This window comes from Mobula birostris, chromosome 3 (genome assembly GCF_030028105.1).
Source record: "Mobula birostris isolate sMobBir1 chromosome 3, sMobBir1.hap1, whole genome shotgun sequence".
Classification (NCBI taxonomy): domain Eukaryota; kingdom Metazoa; phylum Chordata; class Chondrichthyes; order Myliobatiformes; family Myliobatidae; genus Mobula; species Mobula birostris.
In genome coordinates, this window is record NC_092372.1 from 148,701,561 (window position 1) to 148,722,221 (window position 20,661).

General features: G+C 37.2%; 1 protein-coding gene across 1 annotated transcript in view; it reads right to left on the reverse strand.

Moving 5' to 3' along the window:
• The window catches only part of LOC140195317 (probable acyl-CoA dehydrogenase 6), a 46,506-nt gene that overhangs the window by 11,226 nt on the left and 14,619 nt on the right, over positions 1 to 20,661 (reverse strand). Inside the window, exons 2-6 of the mRNA XM_072253431.1 lie at positions 15,223 to 15,343; positions 11,248 to 11,377; positions 7,957 to 8,063; positions 3,458 to 3,625; positions 1,829 to 2,002 (exon numbers count right to left, since the gene is read on the reverse strand). Coding sequence (XP_072109532.1) covers positions 1,829 to 2,002; positions 3,458 to 3,625; positions 7,957 to 8,063; positions 11,248 to 11,377; positions 15,223 to 15,343 — 700 coding nt within the window. The remainder of the gene's footprint in view (positions 1 to 1,828; positions 2,003 to 3,457; positions 3,626 to 7,956; positions 8,064 to 11,247; positions 11,378 to 15,222; positions 15,344 to 20,661) is intronic.

A 20,661-nucleotide genomic window follows, 5' to 3' on the forward strand; every position in this document is an offset into this window, starting at 1 on the left:
AACAACAGCAAAGAAATGCACAAGAAAATTAAGGAAATTACTGGAATTAAGAAAACCTCCTCTACAGGATGCATAAGATCAGCAGATGGATCCATACTAACAGATCCAGATAAAGTATGTGAGAGGTGGATTCAGTATATAGGGTAGCTTTTTGAAGATAATAGAGGGGAACCCCCAGATATTAAACACACTAATTCTGGCCCACCTATTACCAGAGAAGAAATAACTAAAACAATGAAAAGCATGAAACATGGTAAAGCCGCTGGACCTGATGAAATTTCAGTGGAAATGATACAAGCCCTAGAAGATCTGGGCATAGATATTCTTTCTGAACTGTTTAGTAGCATATATGAGTCTGGTGTATTGCCTGACGATCTCTTGAAATCAGTATTTATAACTCTGCCAAAAATTCCTGGAACTATTGACTGCGAAAATTATAGGACAATCAGTCTTATGAATCACATAATAAAGATTTTGTTGAGAGTTGTTCTGAGTCGAACTAAAAGCAAGTTAAGACCAGAAACTTCTAAACTGCAATATGGGTTTATTGAGGATAGAGGAACTAGGAATGCAATTTTCATACTATGAATGCTTTCAGAAAGGGCAATTGAATATCAAAATGATGCCTTTTTTTATGTTTAACTGATTTCACTAAAGCATTCGACAAAGTGCAACATGAAAAATTATTTCAAATTCTCGCTAAACTAAACATTGACGGAAGGGACCAACAATTGCTTCAAAATTTATATTGGAATCAAACAGCAGCGGTAAAAATTGATGATAATATAAGCAATTGGACTAAAATTCAAAGAGGAGTTAGACAGGGATGCGTTGCCTCAATGGAATTATTCAATATCTATAGTGAACTGATTCTCAGAGAAATAGAAGACCTAGATGGGATAAAAATTGGAGGTGTTAATATCAAGAATATATGATATGCAGACAATACCACCCTAATAGCAAGTGCTACAGAAGACCTACAAATCCTCCTAGACAAAGTGGTACAAACAAGTGCAGATTTTGGTCTAATCATTAACTGTAAAAAAAAAACAAAATGTATGGTAATATCAAAACAGTAGGATACTCCCAACTGCCAATTGTACATCGGTAACCAAGAGATTGAACAAAAGACCAGTTTTCTTTCTTTTCAAATCTTTTTATTGTTATATTATACAAAAGAAATAACATGAGTACATTGAAATAACAACTTATAATGTCTCAAAAAAGACAATACCTTAAAGATTGAAAAAAACTTTTGTGATAACCAAAAAAAGCCTACTAAGCAGAAAAAGTGAGAACAAAAAACCCATTAGGTGTACAACCCCGGAGTCATGTGTCATACAAAAAGCTTCTAAAAATAAACATCAAACCGCCAGCAAGAAAAGATACTAAAACATTTACAACTAGATAGTGGAAAAAATCTATCAATTAGCTCAAATGATAATATCGAGCAAATGAGCCCCATCAGAGCAGTTTTAATTACCTTGGTAGCTTTATATCACAAGATGCCAGAAGTAAAGTAGAAATAAAAAGAAGAATTGCCATTGCCGAAACCAACTTCCAATAAATGAAACCTATTTTTACCAACAGACACATTTCTATGACAACAAGGCTTAGGCTACTAAAATATTACATCTGGTCAATCTTGCTGTATGCCTGGGAAACATGGTAGAGGGAGGCAAAGGAGAAAGCCACTGGACCTGATGGAATTTCAGTGGAAATGATACAAGCCCTAGAAGATGTGGAGAGCCATGATCGCCCAAGTGTGCAATGCGCAAGGCACATGAAGAGAGAGAGAATTTGCATGTGAACAGCAGAAATTACTTACCTGATGCAACACACCACAAACGTTCTTCTTGGAATTGTAACATCTGATAGGAGAAGCCCATTCCTTCATCACCAATAAGATATTTTCTTGGAACCCTGACATCTTCAAAAAAGATCTCTGCTGTATCAGATGATCTCATGCCTAACTTATCAATCTTCCTAGCCACATTAACTCCTGGAAAATATTAAAATTATGATGAGGTAATTAAATTACACAGCACTTTGAACTGCATTTCCTATATTGAAGAAATACTTATTAAGAATAAGTACTGGTTATTAAATCAACCAATGAACTATATTTTAAGTTATAGGTCCTTCTACAAATTTAAGGTCATAACCCAGACATGCATTCTGATACCAGGCTCCCAAAACCACCTTTGTGGACATACACTGTTCAATGCGCTATCAGATCATTGAATGATGCATAGTGCAAGGAAAAAGCCACCAGCAGCTTCAAACTACATTTAGGATAGACTATGGAGAAAAAATAGATCTCTGTAGGTGTTGCTTCTGCTCTCCCTGTCCTCAAAGTTCCTCCCACCTTCATCTCTCTCTTTTACCTTTCATATATTTTCTGCCTTTCTTACTTCAGCCTTTATCTCTATCTGTCTAAACCCATTTAGATTAATGAGGCTATGTATTTCCTTCATCTTTCAACATATGACCATGTAGAAATGGTCTTAATCTCGCCCTCACTCATTTCTACCAATTCTATCCATTCCTTCAAAGCTGTTTGTCGAGGCAATCTATTTGATTTTTCATTAATTAAATAAAAATGAGAAGAAACTAAATACGTTCCATTACATTGCTGTAAGGTATTAATAATTAAATTTCTTAACAAACATAGGTAAATAAACAATAGCATTGAAGTTCAACTCTTTATAATTGGACTCTCTCCCTTCCTCCCTTGTTTTATACCCCTCAGATCCCATTCTCTCTTTCGCTCACCTCCTCCATTTTGAATTTTCTATTACCTTCCCAAAATATTAAAGCAATGCAGGCTGAAAATTAAAAAGCCAAAGATAATGTTCCATCTGTAGAGCTGAGTGATTAACAGTAATGAATTCAGGGGTATAAGCTACAATTTTGATGCTGAGCCTAAAAAAAATCCAAATTCAAGTTACAGGCTTTTAGTTTCATGCAAAAATACCATTCATCTCCAGGGTTCTGTAAGTAGAAGCCTTAATGAAGGCATAAAATACTATCCAGTGGACATCTTTACAGACATTGTTGTAATGATTGGAACTAATTGCTTTCAACAGTTAATAATCTGCGGCTCAGGAAAAAAATAACATGCAAAAAAAAAACTTTGGAGACATTTTGAACACTCTAGGACCATACTGAGTATTCTCAAGACAATTTTAGTATAAATCTGGGCATACTTAAACATCAATTACAGTGCTACCTTATCAAATAAGTTACTTCAAGTACTTATTATAAGAATTTCAGTAAACATCACTGATTGTGCAGGGTTGGGTCAGGTCACAACCACTGAGACAACCAAATTCACAATTAATGAATAGAAATCAAATGGTTCACAAAATTCCTGACATCTAATTATGTATTAGCACTACAGTGGAACCTTTGGTAAACCTTTCATTTTATGTGTATTTCATACTCAAATTCTTACCTGGTAACTTCAAAGGCAGACAAATAAGAGACTTGCTTTTGTGAAGAGGCCCGTCACTGGTGCTTGCTAAAAGACACATCCAGTCAGCTTGACAACCATTAGTTACCCACATTTTTCCTCCATTTATTATGTAGTCATCTCCATTCTTAACAGCTTTTGTCCTAATATCTGTAAGGATGAACAAGTTTTAAGATATAAAACAAAATAGGACAAGATCTACAAAATATAGTAATCCAAAACTGGCATGAATTCAAAATTGTTGCAATAAAATTATCAACTGGATCTCAATGGATGTCTTTCAGAAATCTCAGGAAATATACTCTTAATGTGATATCCAAATCTCCACTGCAGGAAATGTTAAAGCAATTATTTGATCTAAGTAAAATTACAAAAAATCTGTTCATCAGGATTAAAGCAATCATTTACATACAGCCACTCATAGTCTTCTCTTGCAAAACACATCAGTAAACAAATGCAAGCTTTAGGAAGTACTAAATACACCATACTTATTTTCATGTCATGTGGCAAGGAGAGACATACTGGCTTGGGAGGCTGATTCCAGAGATGAAGGGATTAACCTACGAGGGGAGATTGAGTCACCTAGGACTGTACTCCTTGGATTTCAGAAGAATGAGAAGTGACCTTATGGAAAGGTATAAAATTATTAAATAAATGGGTAAGGTAGAGGCAGGAAAGTTGTTTTCACTGGTAAGTGAGATTAGAACTAGGGGACAACAAGAATTCAGCAGATGCTGGAAATTCAAGCAACACACATCAAAGTTGCTGGTGAACACAGCAGGCCAGGCAGCATCTCTAGGAAGAGGTGCAGTCGACGTTTCGGTCCTGACGAAGGATCTCGGCCTGAAACGTCGACTGCACCTCTTCCTAGAGATGCTGCCTGGCCTGCTGCGTTCACCAGCAACTTTGATGTGTGTTGTTAGAATTAGGGGACATAGCTTCAATATTTGGAGGAATAGATTTAGAACAGAGACGAGGATAAACTGCTTTGCCCATAAAGTTGTGATTCAGTGAAATTATCTACCTTGGGAAGAAGTTGAGGTTACTTTATTAAATATACTTAAGACACAGGTAAACAGATTTTTGCACAGCAGGGAAATAAGGGCTATAGGGAAAAAGCAGGCAGGTGGAGCTGAGTCCTCAACTAGATTAGCCATGATCTCAGTGAACGGCAGAGCAGGATCAATGAGTTGGATGGCCTACTCATGCTCCTATTTCTTAAGAAATAATTTATTATCCTGAGTCCTGAAGACTATCTTTTTTAAAAATTGAATATAATTCCCTCAACAATATAGTTCACTGATTTAATTTTTTACTTAGTTTGTAATATTTAAATTTATACTATAAACAGACCAGTTTACTTACTGTACAGTATATAAAATTAAATATTTATTTCAACTTCCTAGAATCCAGTTTATAAGAATTCCTCAATATGATTAGTTGCTCAGCCAGCTTCACGACATCATTGCTACTGGTTGCAACAAATCTAGTGTCATAGAAAAAGAAATCCATGCCACAAAGTTTATTAGATTCTTCCAGGCAAGTTAGTGTTCAGTAATAGATGGCTCCACTGCTGCTGATACAGATTGTTTTCTTCTATAAACCTTAGCTACTGACCGTAGAAGTAAATTTCATGTCACTGACCTAAAAGATAATTTTTACATGCACCTGAAATAATAAAATAAAAAACAATAATATTACAATAATAAGTCCACTGTGGGAGCTATTAAGTCTCATCAAATGAAAACATCTTATAAACAGAACTCCAACTAAAGCTAAATATTTCCATTCCTTATTCATACCATTTTATTCTCTAATCTTTCTTTGTGCTCACTCTCTATTTATTGATATCTCTTAGGGTTTTTCACAATGTTGGAGGGAAACTATAGCCGTTGACATTTGAAGTCCTAGCTCATCCACCTTCTCCGTCATAAGTTCAGTTACTGAACCTGCCGGATCTGCCGTTGGCCTTCGCTCGTATCCTGAGCAGGGACCCTTGCAGGTGCTACCGTTCCAGGTCAAAGCGACCCTGGGAGCAATGAATGACTAAGGGGTAACTCCACTTTCCCCAAAGCTCTGAAAGTCCCCAATCAGAGCCTCATCAACAATTGCAGTTTACAGTCATACCCAGGACTTAATAACATCGGCAACCCCAAAAAAAACAATCCTGCCCCACACAACTGCGGAGGAGCTGGTGTCACCAGTGTAGAGGCAGCCGCATCGGGAGCAGCGGGCACAACAGGTGACCCGGGAAGATTCACAGGTGAAGTGTCGCCTCACCTGCAAGGATGTTTGGACAACGGAGAGAGTTCGGCTGTCTGACTCTTTTCACTGTGACACCCCGAACTCCACATCAAATCCGTCCAAACGAATCTGGGTGTAATTTAATGACCAATAAATATAATTCCTCTCAGCGATCAGTTGTCAGAATGATTCCCTGACTTTGAGAGGAAGGGGTATCCCATGATCCACATTGTCAGGGTGTTGAGTTTACCAGGAGACAAAGACTGCAGGGACGAGAGGTTTTCTGTTGACTAATACACGGTGTGTGGACTCTGCTGGCAATTCTTGTGAAATGACCCAAATCAAGACGAACACCACGCTGCCCACTCCACTGACAACACGGCACAGTAGACACATGACAGGGGACTTTACAACACACAACACTGGATTCAGTGATGAAACCCGTGATTAATGTCATTGTCCCACTGAAATGGCAAAAGACACCTTTACGAGAATGAAGAGTATACTGACCAATACTAAACTAGGCATGACAACCTGCCTCAGAGTACTGAAATGTTACGTTTATCCAGTTATGATATATGGCTCAGAATGTTGGACAGTATTTAGTAACATGAGGAAACGAATTGTAGCAGCTGAGATGTGATTTTTGAGGAGGATGCAAAGAATATCATGGACAAAACAAATATCTAACGAGGATGTCATGAACAGAGCAAACACAAAAAGAGAAATAATATGAGATCATGAAAAGGCAACGTAACTTCATTGGGCACGTGATTAGGAAAGAGGAGTTAGAATGCACGGTAATTATGGGAAAGATTGAAGGGAAGAAAGCAAGAGAAAGACAAAGACAAATGATGATGGAGACAGCAGCCAGAGAACTGGAAATAAATACCAATGAATTGATCCACTTAACCCGAAACAGGAGTGTGTGGGCCATGGCAGTCAAAGCTCAAACTGGGCATGGCACCTGATGATGATGATGATGATGATGATGATGGAGGGAAAGGGGTTACTTTCTTAAATCTGCTTGACTTGCAGAAGGAGATGAACAAGTGTTTCACAGCACTTCCCCAATATTCATGCAAACATTATTTCAACAGCATTATGTTTTGTTTATTTTCTGTTAAGATACCAGCCATATGTAAATGGAGGCTGTATTCATAGTTGAAGCACACTGACGTTCAGCCATGTAAAACATGCACAGTGCTATTCCAACAAGTAAATCTGGAACAGCAACACATTTTGAAAAATCTTTGGTTAAGTTTGAACTTTTAGTTCTTTTCATGATATTCAAGGGAATAGCAGATACACTTTGATTTTACATAATTCAGTTAGGAAATCAATTGAGGAGCTGAAAGTCACAAATTACAAAGAACAGTTCATAAATGTTGAACACAAGTGTTAGTACCACTTCTGTGCACTGCAGTCCACGTCACAGTATTGACACTCTTGTCTTGGATGCAACTAATGTCAAGCCCCATTTAGAAAGAGAACATTAAATAAGTGCCAAAAATGAAATTATGACAACGTTTCTATTAATTATATTCGAGATAAAAAATTTCAATGAATAAAGAATAAAAAGATGATATTCATATTTATGCTCTATGATTGGGAGCAGAATCGGGCAGTTAGACTCCCAATGCCTTTATTTTCTTTTTGTTCCACTCTAAACAATTGTATTTTAATTTCACTTTTTACTCTGATTCACTCTACCACTGTGCTTTTGTTTGATTTTAAAATTCTACATTTTTTCATTAGCTTTTTTTCTATCTCCTCATCTTATTGCCCAACAACGATACAGGCAATTCTTAGAAAAATTAATTGAAGCCTCAATTTGTAGTTAATAGTAAAACTAAATTCTGAAAACAAATGTGGTTATACTGCTGTGGGCTCATCTAGTAAAACAATATGGCCAAACTGAGCTCGCAACTGACAAATAAATAATGATTGAGCAAAGTCAACAACACACAGACAAATCAGAATTCTGGCAAAACAAAGTATATTATTTTTCCTCTCTCACCCTATTCAAAGCTTGGCTTTTACTAAAATGAAAGATTCTACCCCTCCATCAGATTTCTATTAAAATCTAGAAACCGTCGTGCTTAGTAGTTTTAAGTAATGCTCACAAACAGTCAAAAACATAGTCCAATCTACTTTAGTACTTGTCTTACAATAGGTTAAATAAACGTTTAACATTATTTGTATTGCTATGTTCAACATTGTTACTAAGTATGTACTTGCAACATCAGATCCAGCTCCAGCTTCACTGACTCCCAAGCAGGCTACCATGTCCCCAGCAATGGTAGGTTGAAGAAATTGGCGTTTCAATTCCTCTGAGCCAAATCTAGGAAAAAAATTAAAACTAATTTTGGATTTTTTTTTTTTACCTCCTCAGTCACCGAAGCCTTATAATGCAGAGAATTTGACACCAATAAATGAAAAATATGCTTTATACTGCAAGAAATGAGAAATGCAACTTTAGATTGGTTTTTATCCTATTTTTTCAAGAATAAACTCTTGTCTAGAAACTAGACTTTACTTTTCATTAGTCATCTACATTGATGCTACATGTAAAGTTAGTGGGCATGGTATTGATATAAGGTGGATACCATGAGCACAAGTGATGACAACAACTACTTTGATTCCATCAGTACAAGATCAGTTGGGCTGCTATATCAACAAAATTTTAGTTTATTTTGTAACCTTCATCCAAAATCACTTCTATTTTCTCTTTGCACGGAGACAGGATGTGATATGCATTATCATTCTCTCAAAGCCAATGGTACCATCTCAAAAAACAGCACCACAATGATGAACAGATTAGGAGAGTGGTGTACATCAGAAGAAACTATATCAGACTTTATCAGGCTGCAGCTATTGGGAATCTGGAGCAATGGCACAAGGAGTAATCCATGCATTTGTACAGCACCAGAGGACTCTGTGAGGTCATAAATGGGATATTTTCATGACAAGGTGCTAAAGATGCATTGCTACATGGTTAGCATACTCTCACTGACTGAATACAGCCAATGGCAGGAAGCACGAAGGCGTCTACCTCTATGCTTACGCAGGTGATTTTCTGCCGGTAAGAGACACGACTTCTCTGGAGACTGTATGCTCACCTCTACAAAGGCTGCAATGCAGTCACATACTCTTACTGATGCAGGTGACAGTTGCTGTGGAAGCACAGATGTCATTAATACTACTCATAATCAGAATTAACATCACTGACATATGACAAGAGATGTGTTGTTTTCTGGCAGCAGTACAATGCAAAGTCATAAAAATCAGTTAAAATAAATAAATAGTGCAAAATGAAAAGGAATAACAAGGTAATGTTATTACCTCAATGATATCATTGGAAGAGGTAGGGAGCTGAAGAATATGACGTGGTGGTCAGCCGCAGTGACGCATAGATCATCATGGGTTCGTGACCTTTTAAAATCTGATGGTAGAGGGAAAGAATCTGTTCCTAATTCACTGATTATATGTCTTCAGTCTCCTGTACCTCCTCCTTGATGACCCTTACAGATAACCTGCTTCTACCGAGCAGCCACTCAGTTACAAATGAAAACCTCAGATACTGCTTCACTGCTTCCATTTTCAGAACCTGCTGTGTTCAGTGGATGGTAGAATTCAGAACAAAAACCTTAGTTGTCATTTAGCATACTTTAAATCTCTTTACTTTTCACATAAATTCGATAGCATAGCACACAAAGCATGGTACTATAAAAGGCTTACTGATGTTATTATTGCTACTTAAATGAAAAATCATTTTTTCTGCTCCTTGGCTCTCGTGCAAGAGTTCACAGCATTAGTAATCAAGAGCACAATTCTAAGCATTTTCATGAAGAAATTCTACAACTAACTAACTACACTAAAGTGTATGATCACTTGGGCAAGTTGTACGAGGGTGACTGATAAGTTTGTGGTCTAAGGTAGAAGGAGTCAATTTTAGAAAACCTAGCACATATATTTTTCAACATATTCCCCTCCTATATGTACACACTTAGTTCAGTGGTCGTGGAACATACAGATCCCTTCTTTGTAGAAGTGGTGCACAGCAGGGGTGATTGATAAGTTTGTGGCCTAAGGTAGAAGGAGATGAGTTATTAACTTCAAACTTTCTGCATTATCACTTAAAGAGTTGAACTGCACGTGCATATAACAAGAGTGTCTTGGACCTCCAGGTGGTCCACAGCAGGGGTGATTGATAAGTTCGTGGCCTAAGGTAGAAGGAGATAAGTTATACAGCTCTCGTTACATGCACGTGCAGTTCAACTCTGAGTGAAAATGCAGCAAGTTTGAAGTTAATAACTCATTGCCTTCTACCTCAGGACACAAACTTATCAATCACCCCTGCTGTGGACCACTCTCTGGACGTCCAAGATGCTGACTTCTATAAAGAAGGGATCCGTATGCTCCACGACCGCTGGACTAAGTGTGTAAATGTAGGAAAAATAAATGTGCTAGGTTTTCTAAAATTGACTCCTTCTACCTTAGGCCACGAACTTATCAATCACCCCTCGTATACCAAGTTTTGCTCTTATTTACAGGAAAGATTCTGACTTCGAATTATTGACCTTCCATAAAAATTATATCACATCATTTACAACTACGACAAATAATACGGCAAAACATTCATGCCACTTACAGAATTACTTCTTAATTAAGGAGCATTACAATGCAATCTCTATCCTATTTAAACAGTCATATGGCACAAAATTGTGCCTTACTGCCAACCATGTCCTTGCTGACCACAAATTCCATTTACAGGCTTTGGTCTGAAAATATACAATAACCATGAAGATTACTTTGGTGTTGGAAATCTTCTCTGAAATACAGTAATAAATACATAATGATTCCTATCTAGCATCATTTTGACAGGTAGAGAATTCTCACTTTCCAGTCTTCAGGAGAATCCAGCCTCTGGATTACAAAACATTTACCACCAATATCTTTACACCATGGTTAATTATTCCCAGTTGTGAGCGAATGAAAAGCTTTGACTGAAAGGGATAATTAAACAACTATAAATGCTACTGGCAGACTAAATATTAGTATTGATTCTTCACTCAGTGTTCTAACTCCCATATCCTGTTTATTTACTGTGCTTCCACTCACAGACACCACATAGTCCTGGTTTAGCAATGCCTCAATTCTAAAATTCTCTCAATATTTTTCAGACCCATTTAGCCCTGCAATCATTTGGTTTTCTGTGCTTCTCCAGTGCTTTTTCCACCATTGCCAAACATGCTCAACACTTCCTAACTTTCAATTCTGCTTTTTTTTTTATAAATACAATTTTGAAAGCACACCTTTCATCAAACTTTTGGTTACCTGCCCAATTTTCATTCCTTGTGTCAGGAATGATGATTGTTGCTTTCAAATTCCATGTGACTTTGCAATGTTACAGACACTAGACTTAAGTGGTTGAGGTTCTGCCTTCAAACTCTTTAATGAAATCCTTAATTTGCCTTTATTGAATCAGTGTCTGAGCAGATGCCTGCTGGAAGGTGGAATCATACCTGGCTAAAGCAGGTGTTGCCATATCAGACTGGACGCCAATAGCCATTGGAATTCCACCACACCGGATGTTTCCTAGCTCTTCTGCCACTGCAATATTGTAGCTAAAATCCAAACCCAGGCCACCATATTCTGGAAGAAATTAAAATGCTTTGACTCAGCTAGAAAAATTAAGGGCTACAAATCACAGTAGTAAGTCTGCAATAGAAATAGGAAACACTTATTAGATTTGGATGTAGAATAAGGAAAGGTACGTCTCACCCGGAATTTCCCCAGTTAGCGAACGACTTCCTCCCACGCCGCTCTTGACGTAGTGGGAAATCGCATACGAGGCATGTTACAGCAGTGGTTTGCCATTGCCTTCTGCCAGGTGAGTTTTTCATAGAGATCACCAGCTCTTAACCCAGCACGGATGAAAAGTGTGCAGGGGAGCCAGCTGGACTTGAACTCCAGACCTGCAGTCCAGCGCTGGTGCTACTACGCCACCAGCCAGGTCGGATATAGAATATATTCTTTAAGTTGTTAGATCACAAGTCTTAAAAGTTAAGGAAGGCACACCCATCTGGTTAGTTTGATATTCAGGCAAAACCTTTTCTTAATTAACATCTACACTTTATTATATTTTTAATTCTCAAGGTTTCAATATTTAATCCATCATTGGATTTTATTTATTTAGTCTGTATTTGTTGAAATCTGCCAGATCAATCTGCAGTAAAAAGACCCTGAAAAGGAAGAGCATTATTCTTGCATGGGTTCTGTTGTGCAACTCCCCTTTATGTTATGCAGAAGCTGACTTTTCAGATACCTGACTCTACAGAGTAGAATAACTTATGCAGGTCAGTTATAAATGAAAATCCCAGAGGTGGCACCATTGCTTGCCAATCCACTTTTCAAATCTTCTGTCCTTTAGGGAATGAAACAGCAGAAGCAGTACAGGAATTGTAGCACACGCATTCTTCCATTCCCACTCTTTTCATGGATTCAGTAAAACCAAAGTCTGTGCTGAATGGTAGGCCTCAGGAAGGTTCCAAAGGGTCACGTTATGAAGTATTTCCTGCATCTTCATGCTTCATTTTAGACTTCCGTCATTCAGAGTTAATTTTTATTTCCATTTTCTGTTTCTGAAAACTTGATTGTGTGTTTCTTTTTGTGTCTCTGCTTATAAATTCCTTTGTTCAGAACCAAAGTCTATTCCACAGATGACATAACAACTTTCCACGACTATAAGCTTTCTTTGCATTAAATTTGAAGATTCAGGCTAAAGACTAGCTCTTTGTAAATGATGAAAACAAGTGATTTTGTTCTCATTTAAGCTAGAACACAGTTTGCTCTAAAAGTTCAACATTTGAAAATAATGTTTTTCTAAATCTCTTATAAAAATAATTAAAATTGGGTTATTGAATCATTGATCATCAAATGAAAAAAAAGCAAGTTTCCAAACACATTTTTTTCCACATTTCACAAGCCACTATAAGCACCCACTTCAAAAAAGTACAGTGGATTCCGGTTAATTGGGCCCCCGACTAATTGACACAGTCAATTCTTTGGGACAACTCTTAAAGAACAAAAACTAATCATGAAAAGAGCTGGGATTCCCTTTGTTTATTTGGGACACTATACCACTTAACTGGGACAGGAGACTGTTGCTGAACAGTTTCTAACTAGCATCAGTTGTGGGCACTTGTGTGGCCATTATTCACTGCAGCATGCTTAGAGCAAACAGTTTTTAAAATAGTGTCAGCTACATGTGTTTGTATTCAAAAAGTAGTGAATTTTGTCACTTATAGTTGGAGAGAAATATACAGTAAGACAATTCAGAACTGTTTCGTTCACTGTGGTTGTAAGCATTCGGGCTTAGAGATACCAAAAACAGTCATGAGTTAAAATGAAATGATTTCACTACTTCAAGCAAGGAACTATGAAGAATTTGAATTTATTGGCAATCATCCTCAATGCTACAATGAAAATTAAGATTTGGAAGATGCAACCTTCGAAAGCATTGTATGAAGGTAGTCCATCATCTGCACTAGGTGCCTGAACTGATTTTTTTCATTTGCAGTCAATCAAAAGAACACGGCAGCCTTCACTGGATGAATTCCTCTGGTAATAACTAATTGGAACCAATACACGCTTATGGTACTGTAGTATATTGGTAATACTCTAATTTGTTCTGTATTTCATTTAAATACATAATTTGCTACTCAGCTAAATGGTAGTCTGTTTTCTTTTGTATACCTTGTTAACTATTTCCATGATATTTGGCTAATTGGGGCAGCCACTTAATTGGTCAAAATGTACTGGTACTGAAACGTCCCAGTTAACTGTATATGTTGTTATTCCAAAAAAAAAAAATCACATTAATTGTAGGGAAATTAATTTTAAATATATATTGTTCATTGTTCAAAAAAGATAGCCTTATAGTGCAAAAGTGATTCAGTGAAAATCCTTAAATATTCTTAAGTTATAGGTAATCCTACGAAAGCAGAAAATGCTGGAAAAACTCAACAGGCTGCACAGCAAATGTGGAAAGAGAAACAGTCAACATTTTGACCCTGCAGCCCTGATCAGAACTGAGAAAGTGAGAAATGTAAAATAGTTTTCAGCTGGGAAAGGGATGTACATAACCAAGGCAACGACTGTGGTAAGACAAGTTGAAATGGTTTACTGGTGGTATGTACCAGCACATTAAGCTTTCCGGTGTGTGTAATGAGGTGCCAGCAGTTAGGTAGTGGTTCAACTGTACGAGTTGAATATGGAAAAGTGAGCCCAAGGTGATACAAAAACAAAATAAAAATTCCTGGAAAAAAGCTCAATAGGTTAAAATAGATCTTTGAAAGAGAAACAGTCTAATATTTCAGGGAAGGGATCCTTTATTGAACCCGAGGAAGAAAGAAATGTTAGTCTAAGTAGCAGAGAAATAAAAGTGGAACAAAAATAATTTCTCTGATAGAGTGAAGATATGTGGCAGCTGAGATTAGGTTAAGCTACCAGCGCATTCTAATTTGTTGCTAATGTGGTTCTGGCACATTCTCAGCATTCTCAGATATGCCCAGTAGGCCAGAAAAAAGGCAGGCAGAAATAGCTCTTATACAGATAGGAGGACAGAACATGTTATCCAAAGTTAGAGTGTGATTTCATATACAGAAACATGCTCCAACAGAAGGCAAAGGGTTTCTTCAGCTTGCACTGGGTCTCATTGTAACAATGTAGGAGTTCATACAGAGATCAGAGTGGGAGTGAGACAGTGAGTTAAAATTTCATACAACCGGAAGCTCAGGGTTATTCCAGCAGAGTGAGCATACACTCCTCTAAATGTTCATCTCAACTGCAGTTGATTTCCCCAGTGCCCAGGGAAGACCGACTATAGAACACTAGATTCAAAGAGGTGCAAATGAATCACTGCTCCACCTGGATTGTGGGAAGGGAGAAAGTAACAAGCCAAATGTTGCACTGGAGTCAAACAAAAGGAAGTGGTAAATGGGGGCAGAAGAGAAAACTGAACTTTGCTGACTTTTGAAACTTTTCTGGCACCATCTAAATTCAATTAGTCTGAACTTCCTAGAATTCCAAGGAAGGAATGGCTCATTTGGTACCCCTCAAACCTAAATCAGAAGCCCCGAAGTAAAACACCACTCAATGAGGTGATAATACAATTTCACTTGGTGCTACATTTAACTCGGAATCTCAGAAGTGTGTCTTTTTGGCATCAGTGTATTAAGATCATTTTCCACTTTTCAGACATTATCTGCAAAACTCTTTTCTAGCAGTTGGATTGGTCTTGAACAGTCTTGCTATAAAATGAAACAACCCACTGCAGCAAGATATTCTGAGTTTTACAAATAAACAGTAATGTACACCTGAGATTATACACATTGTGTAATTTTAAACAGATTTTAAATCCGATTTCATATTCCAGTTTCTCAAGTTCAAGTAGCATGTTACATAACTGTAATTACAGAATCTGAAACACCAGTTACCTTTTGGTCTGTTAGCACCCAGAAAGCCAGCTTCTCCAAGAATTTTGAAGACTCTATGAGCTGGGAACATTCCTTCTTCTTCCCATTTGTCAACAAAGGGATTGATTTTCTTCTCAATTATCTACTTGAAGCAAAATAATAATTTATTAGCATTTTTCGACATGGATGAATCAGGAAGATATTTTACATATTATTTCATTTAAATATATGTGTCTGGTATTTTTTCTCCTCTGTTTTACACAGGAACCACTAATGCATTTTAGTTGTATTTCAAGGATTGCTGCACCACAGACATTCAATAAGAATGTGATCCTCACCAGACCTCATCTAATAACATGAGATCACTTAACAGGTACTTGTGGTGCTGAAGAAGAATCTCAGCTTAAAATGTTGACTGTTTATTCATTTCCATAGATGCTACCTGACTCGCTAATTCCTTCAGCATTTAAAAAATGCTGGTGAACGCAGCAGGCCAGGCAGCATCTATAGGAAGAGGTACAGTCGATGATTCGGTCCGAGACCCTTCGTTAGTCCTGACAAAGGGTCTCGGCCCAAAACATCAACTGTTCCTCTTCCTATAGATGCTGCCTGGCCTGCTGCGTTCACCAGCATTTTTTAATGTGTGTTGCTTGAAATTCCAGCATCTGCAGATTTCCTCGTGTTTGCATCCTTCAGCATTTTGTGTGTGTTGTTGTGGCGTAATGTGTTGGAAGTGTCACTGAAATCAGAGCCTGAATTTGATCTACAACCTACGAAGAGCTATTAATTTATTTAGGTTAAAGTCCTTTGGGATTTGAAGGTCAAAGAAGCATAGTAATAAAGGGGTGGAGAAGAATACCCAAGAGAAAAGTGCAGTTCTATTTTCAAGCAGCATGTTGGAACATACGCTTCAACAATTGTCTAATCACAACAAAAAGCTGTAGTTTCATTCACAAAGGATTGCTTTTCTTTGCAGGGGAAGTTGGCATGGTGTTGACATTATTAGCACTAACTATGCAAAACACCGCGCTAAAGAACTTTGCAGAGAGGATTCAGAACTTTAAATGTGAAGCTAGGCACCTGTAGTATTGTAATATTTATTATTTATCATTATTTCTTTTCCCCCCTTTCTTTTTGCATTTACACATGGATTGTCCACTGTGTTGGTGCAATCTTTCATTGATTTTATTATTGTTTTGAATTTATTGAATATGTCCACAAGAAAATGAATCTCAGGGTTATATATGGTGACATACATGTACTTGGTTAATAAATTTACTTCGAGCTTTGTTCTCACAGTAAATTACCACTTATTCAAGTCTCATCAGTTGTGGATCCAATATTTCAGTTACTTGTTAAAATAAAATTACACTGTATATATAAAAACTGGCCACTGACCAAGAACAAACCCTGTTCTACTCAAATCACTGAGATGCAGTGGCCTTAATTCATTACATAACATATGGCACACACAAAAGTGATTAGCAGCTTAATCATCTTAACGGATTATGGAGGTCACAGACTCACGCAAAGCCATCTGCAGAAGACAGAACTTCTTCTGCCAGTAGGAGTACAGTGAATACAGTGGATTCCAGTTAATTGGGGTATATCGGAACTAATACAATTTGGCCTAATTAAGTGGCTGTCCAATTACCCAAAGTTTCATGGAAATAAATAAAAAGGTATAAAAAAGACAAACCAAGTAACAAATTATATACAGTATTTAAATGAAATACAAAACAAATTAGAACAGTTTCAATACGACTATAGTACGATACAACTGTATATTAATTCTTACTAGTTCATCATATATATGCTGCCATGTTCTTTTGATTGACCGTAAATGAACAAAATCAGCAAAGGCAGCCAGTGTAGGCAATAAACTGCCTTCATATAATGCTATAGACAGCTGCATCTTCCAAATTTTCATTTTTATTTTAACATTCAGGATGACTGATGATACCTTCATATTCTTCATACTTCCTAACTTGTTGAAGTAGTGAAATCATTTCATTTTCACTCCTGGCCATTTCTGGTATCTCAATACCTGAATGCTTGAAGCCAGAGTGAGCAAAACAATTCAGAATTGTCTTACAGCTTATTTTTCACTAGCTATCAGTGACAAAAATCACTGCTTTTTGAACACACAACTGACACTATGTAAAAACTGTTTGCTTGAAGCATGGTGTTTTCTAACAGCCACACAAGTGTACATGACTTACGTTAGGTAGCGACTGTTCGACAATGGTCTCCTGCCAAAATTAAGCAGCATAGTTCCCCAAATAAATAAAGGGAATCCCGGCTATTCTCTCGATTTTTTTTCTTCAGGATTTGGCCCATGTATTAACTGATAGCAGTAATCAACCAGAATCCACAGTATTTGGAAAGTTGAACATTCACTCAGTTGGGTTTGGGTCACTGCTGATTATAACCTGGTAATAATTACACTCTAACAGCTTACTCCCATCTAGAATATGATCAACAGAAAAGCAAAATAGGATGGCAATTCCATTAAATCACATTGGTCCTCAATGTTAATGTTAGTACTCTCTCAACAACCAACAGTCCTCTCCTCCAACCCCAAACACACACATGGACACCATACTCCATTAATAATGCCACTCAGTCTCTTTCCCTATTCCCCTTAGTTAAAGCTGGCACATCCCCTCCCTGGCCCTCACTTACTCCCGCACCACATTCCTCAATTAGTACTGACTTCCTCACCCTATCTGCCATAGTGACAACGGTATCTGTTTGCTACATATCACCTTGTGTAAGTGTACAATGATGCTTCAATTTTTATTTAGGTACAATTGATTTTTGACTACCATTTATACAAGACGCTAAATATTTTCTTGTCCGACAAACCCAAGGTTCTATACTAACCTTACTAAAATTTCATAATGCTGAGATATTAGACATTGCAAAGGCAAAAAACAGGGAACTCAAGAAGTAAAACCTGAGGAAAACATGATACAAAGGGCAGAAAAGTCAAATCTCATGGGGGTGGGGGGTGCAAGAAACACAAAACTAGAGTTTAAAACAAGGAATAAAATCCAGTACTGGAAAATGCATACTGAACAATAGTGGTGGGTAAGCAAGCAAATTTTTTTTCCCTCAAATATTTCCAGCAGCTGATATACATACATGTTGATCTTGTACATGTATGTTAAAATATTACCTCTTTATTAAATACATTGAAATCACATATGTATCCAACTAAAACCTATACATACACACTGTAAGTTTAAATACAGTATGTGTACGTACCCAAGTTTCTGATGGATAGGGTCTGTAGAGACAGCTGCTCAGTGTTGGCTGTTCAAGCCATAAAAGATGGTTATAAGACATTTGGACAAGAATATTTGCAATAAGAATGTGAATCGCATTTCTTCTTCAAGAATTGGAAAGCAAGAGTAAAGGGATGAATAGCCCAGAGGGCTGCATTTGGTTAAAAGACAAAGTTTTGTCATTGTCAATGTGTAGGAATATTGAGAATCACATGGAGATCTAGTGGGTTGGTAAAGAGTTCATTTGTCTACTGGCAGTACAAATGAATGGTCACATCACCCTTTGTCAAGTGTCAAACATTGCCTTTCATTTAAAAGTGTAAAATAAATCTGAGTATTCTGATAATCCAGAAGGCTTTCCCTTGTGCGCACATGCATATGGAATAAAGGGACATTTTGTCTGTATTGCTGGTTTCCATGTGATTGATCTATAACAAAAAATAAAATACATGTTGAATTAATGACATGACAATCTATTTTTAATTTATTTGATGAATCTTGTTATTATGGAACAGCTTATTTCACTGACACCTCGGTGTCGATGCCGATCCATTAAACACAATGGTCATCTAAAACCTTCTATCCATTTAGTGTGACCTAAATAGCATTCTAAGCTTATTAATTTAATCTTATTATACAAGTATTGTTTATAAAACTGAGAGTTGTCCATTTTAAAAAAAAATCTGTCTGTGCAATTACAATGTGACAATGAGCTTGAATTAAGAACTGGAATGAAATATTAGAATTAGTTAAATTTTAAACATTATAATTTCATAAATTTAGTACTTAACAGAGGAGCAGTTCAGAACATTTTAGAAAGCAGAGGGAAACAACACACATTGATCTGAAATGGAGAAAGGAATAAAACAAATGCTGAGTGAAGTGTGAATGTGACTAAGGTATTGCTAAAGGGGTGACATAATTTGACAGTAGGACAGAGAAATAAGGATTTCCTCAGGTATATGAATTTAAATCAAATATCATTTATATGATACAATTAAATTAATACCACAATTATATTGATATTTCTATCATTTCACATTAGAGAATTCATGTTTAATACATATCCAACAGGCCCCGTGGGGGGGGGGGGAGGGGCTTAATGCTTTTCAGAAGACCCAGCACTACCTCTTCAATTTCAAATGTCCTCGTAAGGTAGCATGACCCACTCTGTTATCTCTATTCTCCAAATCCTTCTCCTCCGTTGTTGTTGCCAATCCTTTTCCCACCTTGTAACTCATTGGGTGGCTTTTATCCCCCATTTCCTCAGCACTTGTCTGCTTTTTTTTTTAAATTGATGCTCAAACAGCTTACAAGGGGCCTGCCAGATTCAAACCCACGACCATTCGCCTCAAAGTCTGATGCTGATGCCACTACACCACCAGCCTGCTTTCTCCTCAGTAAATACCTACAAAAATATACCTGAATACTTATTTGGTACCTCAACCATTGCTCCAACTCCTAGCACAAATTCCCTCCTTTATCCTGAGGGATCTATGCTCTCTGTTTTTTTTTCTTAATACAAGTATAAATTATCTTGGGATTATCCTTGATTCTGCCTGCCAAGGACATTTCACAGCCCTTTTGGCCTTCCTAATCACCTGTTGTGCACTATCTTTATATTCCACAAGAGTCTTATCTTCCTAAGACGTAGTATAATGCCTTTTCTTTCTGACTAAATTTAGGAATTCTCTAAAGTTCCCTTACCTTACCATCCTTGTCCTCACTGCTTACCAGAACATGCCAATCCTGAACTCTGATCAGCTGGGCTCAAAACAATGCCCACGTTAGACATGGAGAAGTTTAACAACAGCTGTTTCCAATCATCTGGCCTGACTCATTTCACAAAACCAGGTCAAGTATGTTTTCTCCTATAGATGAACTCTCCACATACTGTTTCAAGACCCCTCCTGAAAGTTCTGCCCCATTTAAACCTTTTGGATTAAGGAAATTCCAATCAATACTGGGGAAGTTAAAGTCCTCCACTAAAACAACCCTATCGTTTCTGCACCTTTCCATAATTTATGTACATATCTGCTCCTCCACCTCTTGGTGGCTATTGGAGGCCTATAGTTAATCCCACCAGAGTAATTGGACCTTTCCTGTTTCTGAGGTCCACCTAAATTGATTCTGTGGATGAGTCTTCCAGTATGCCCTCTGAGAACAGCTG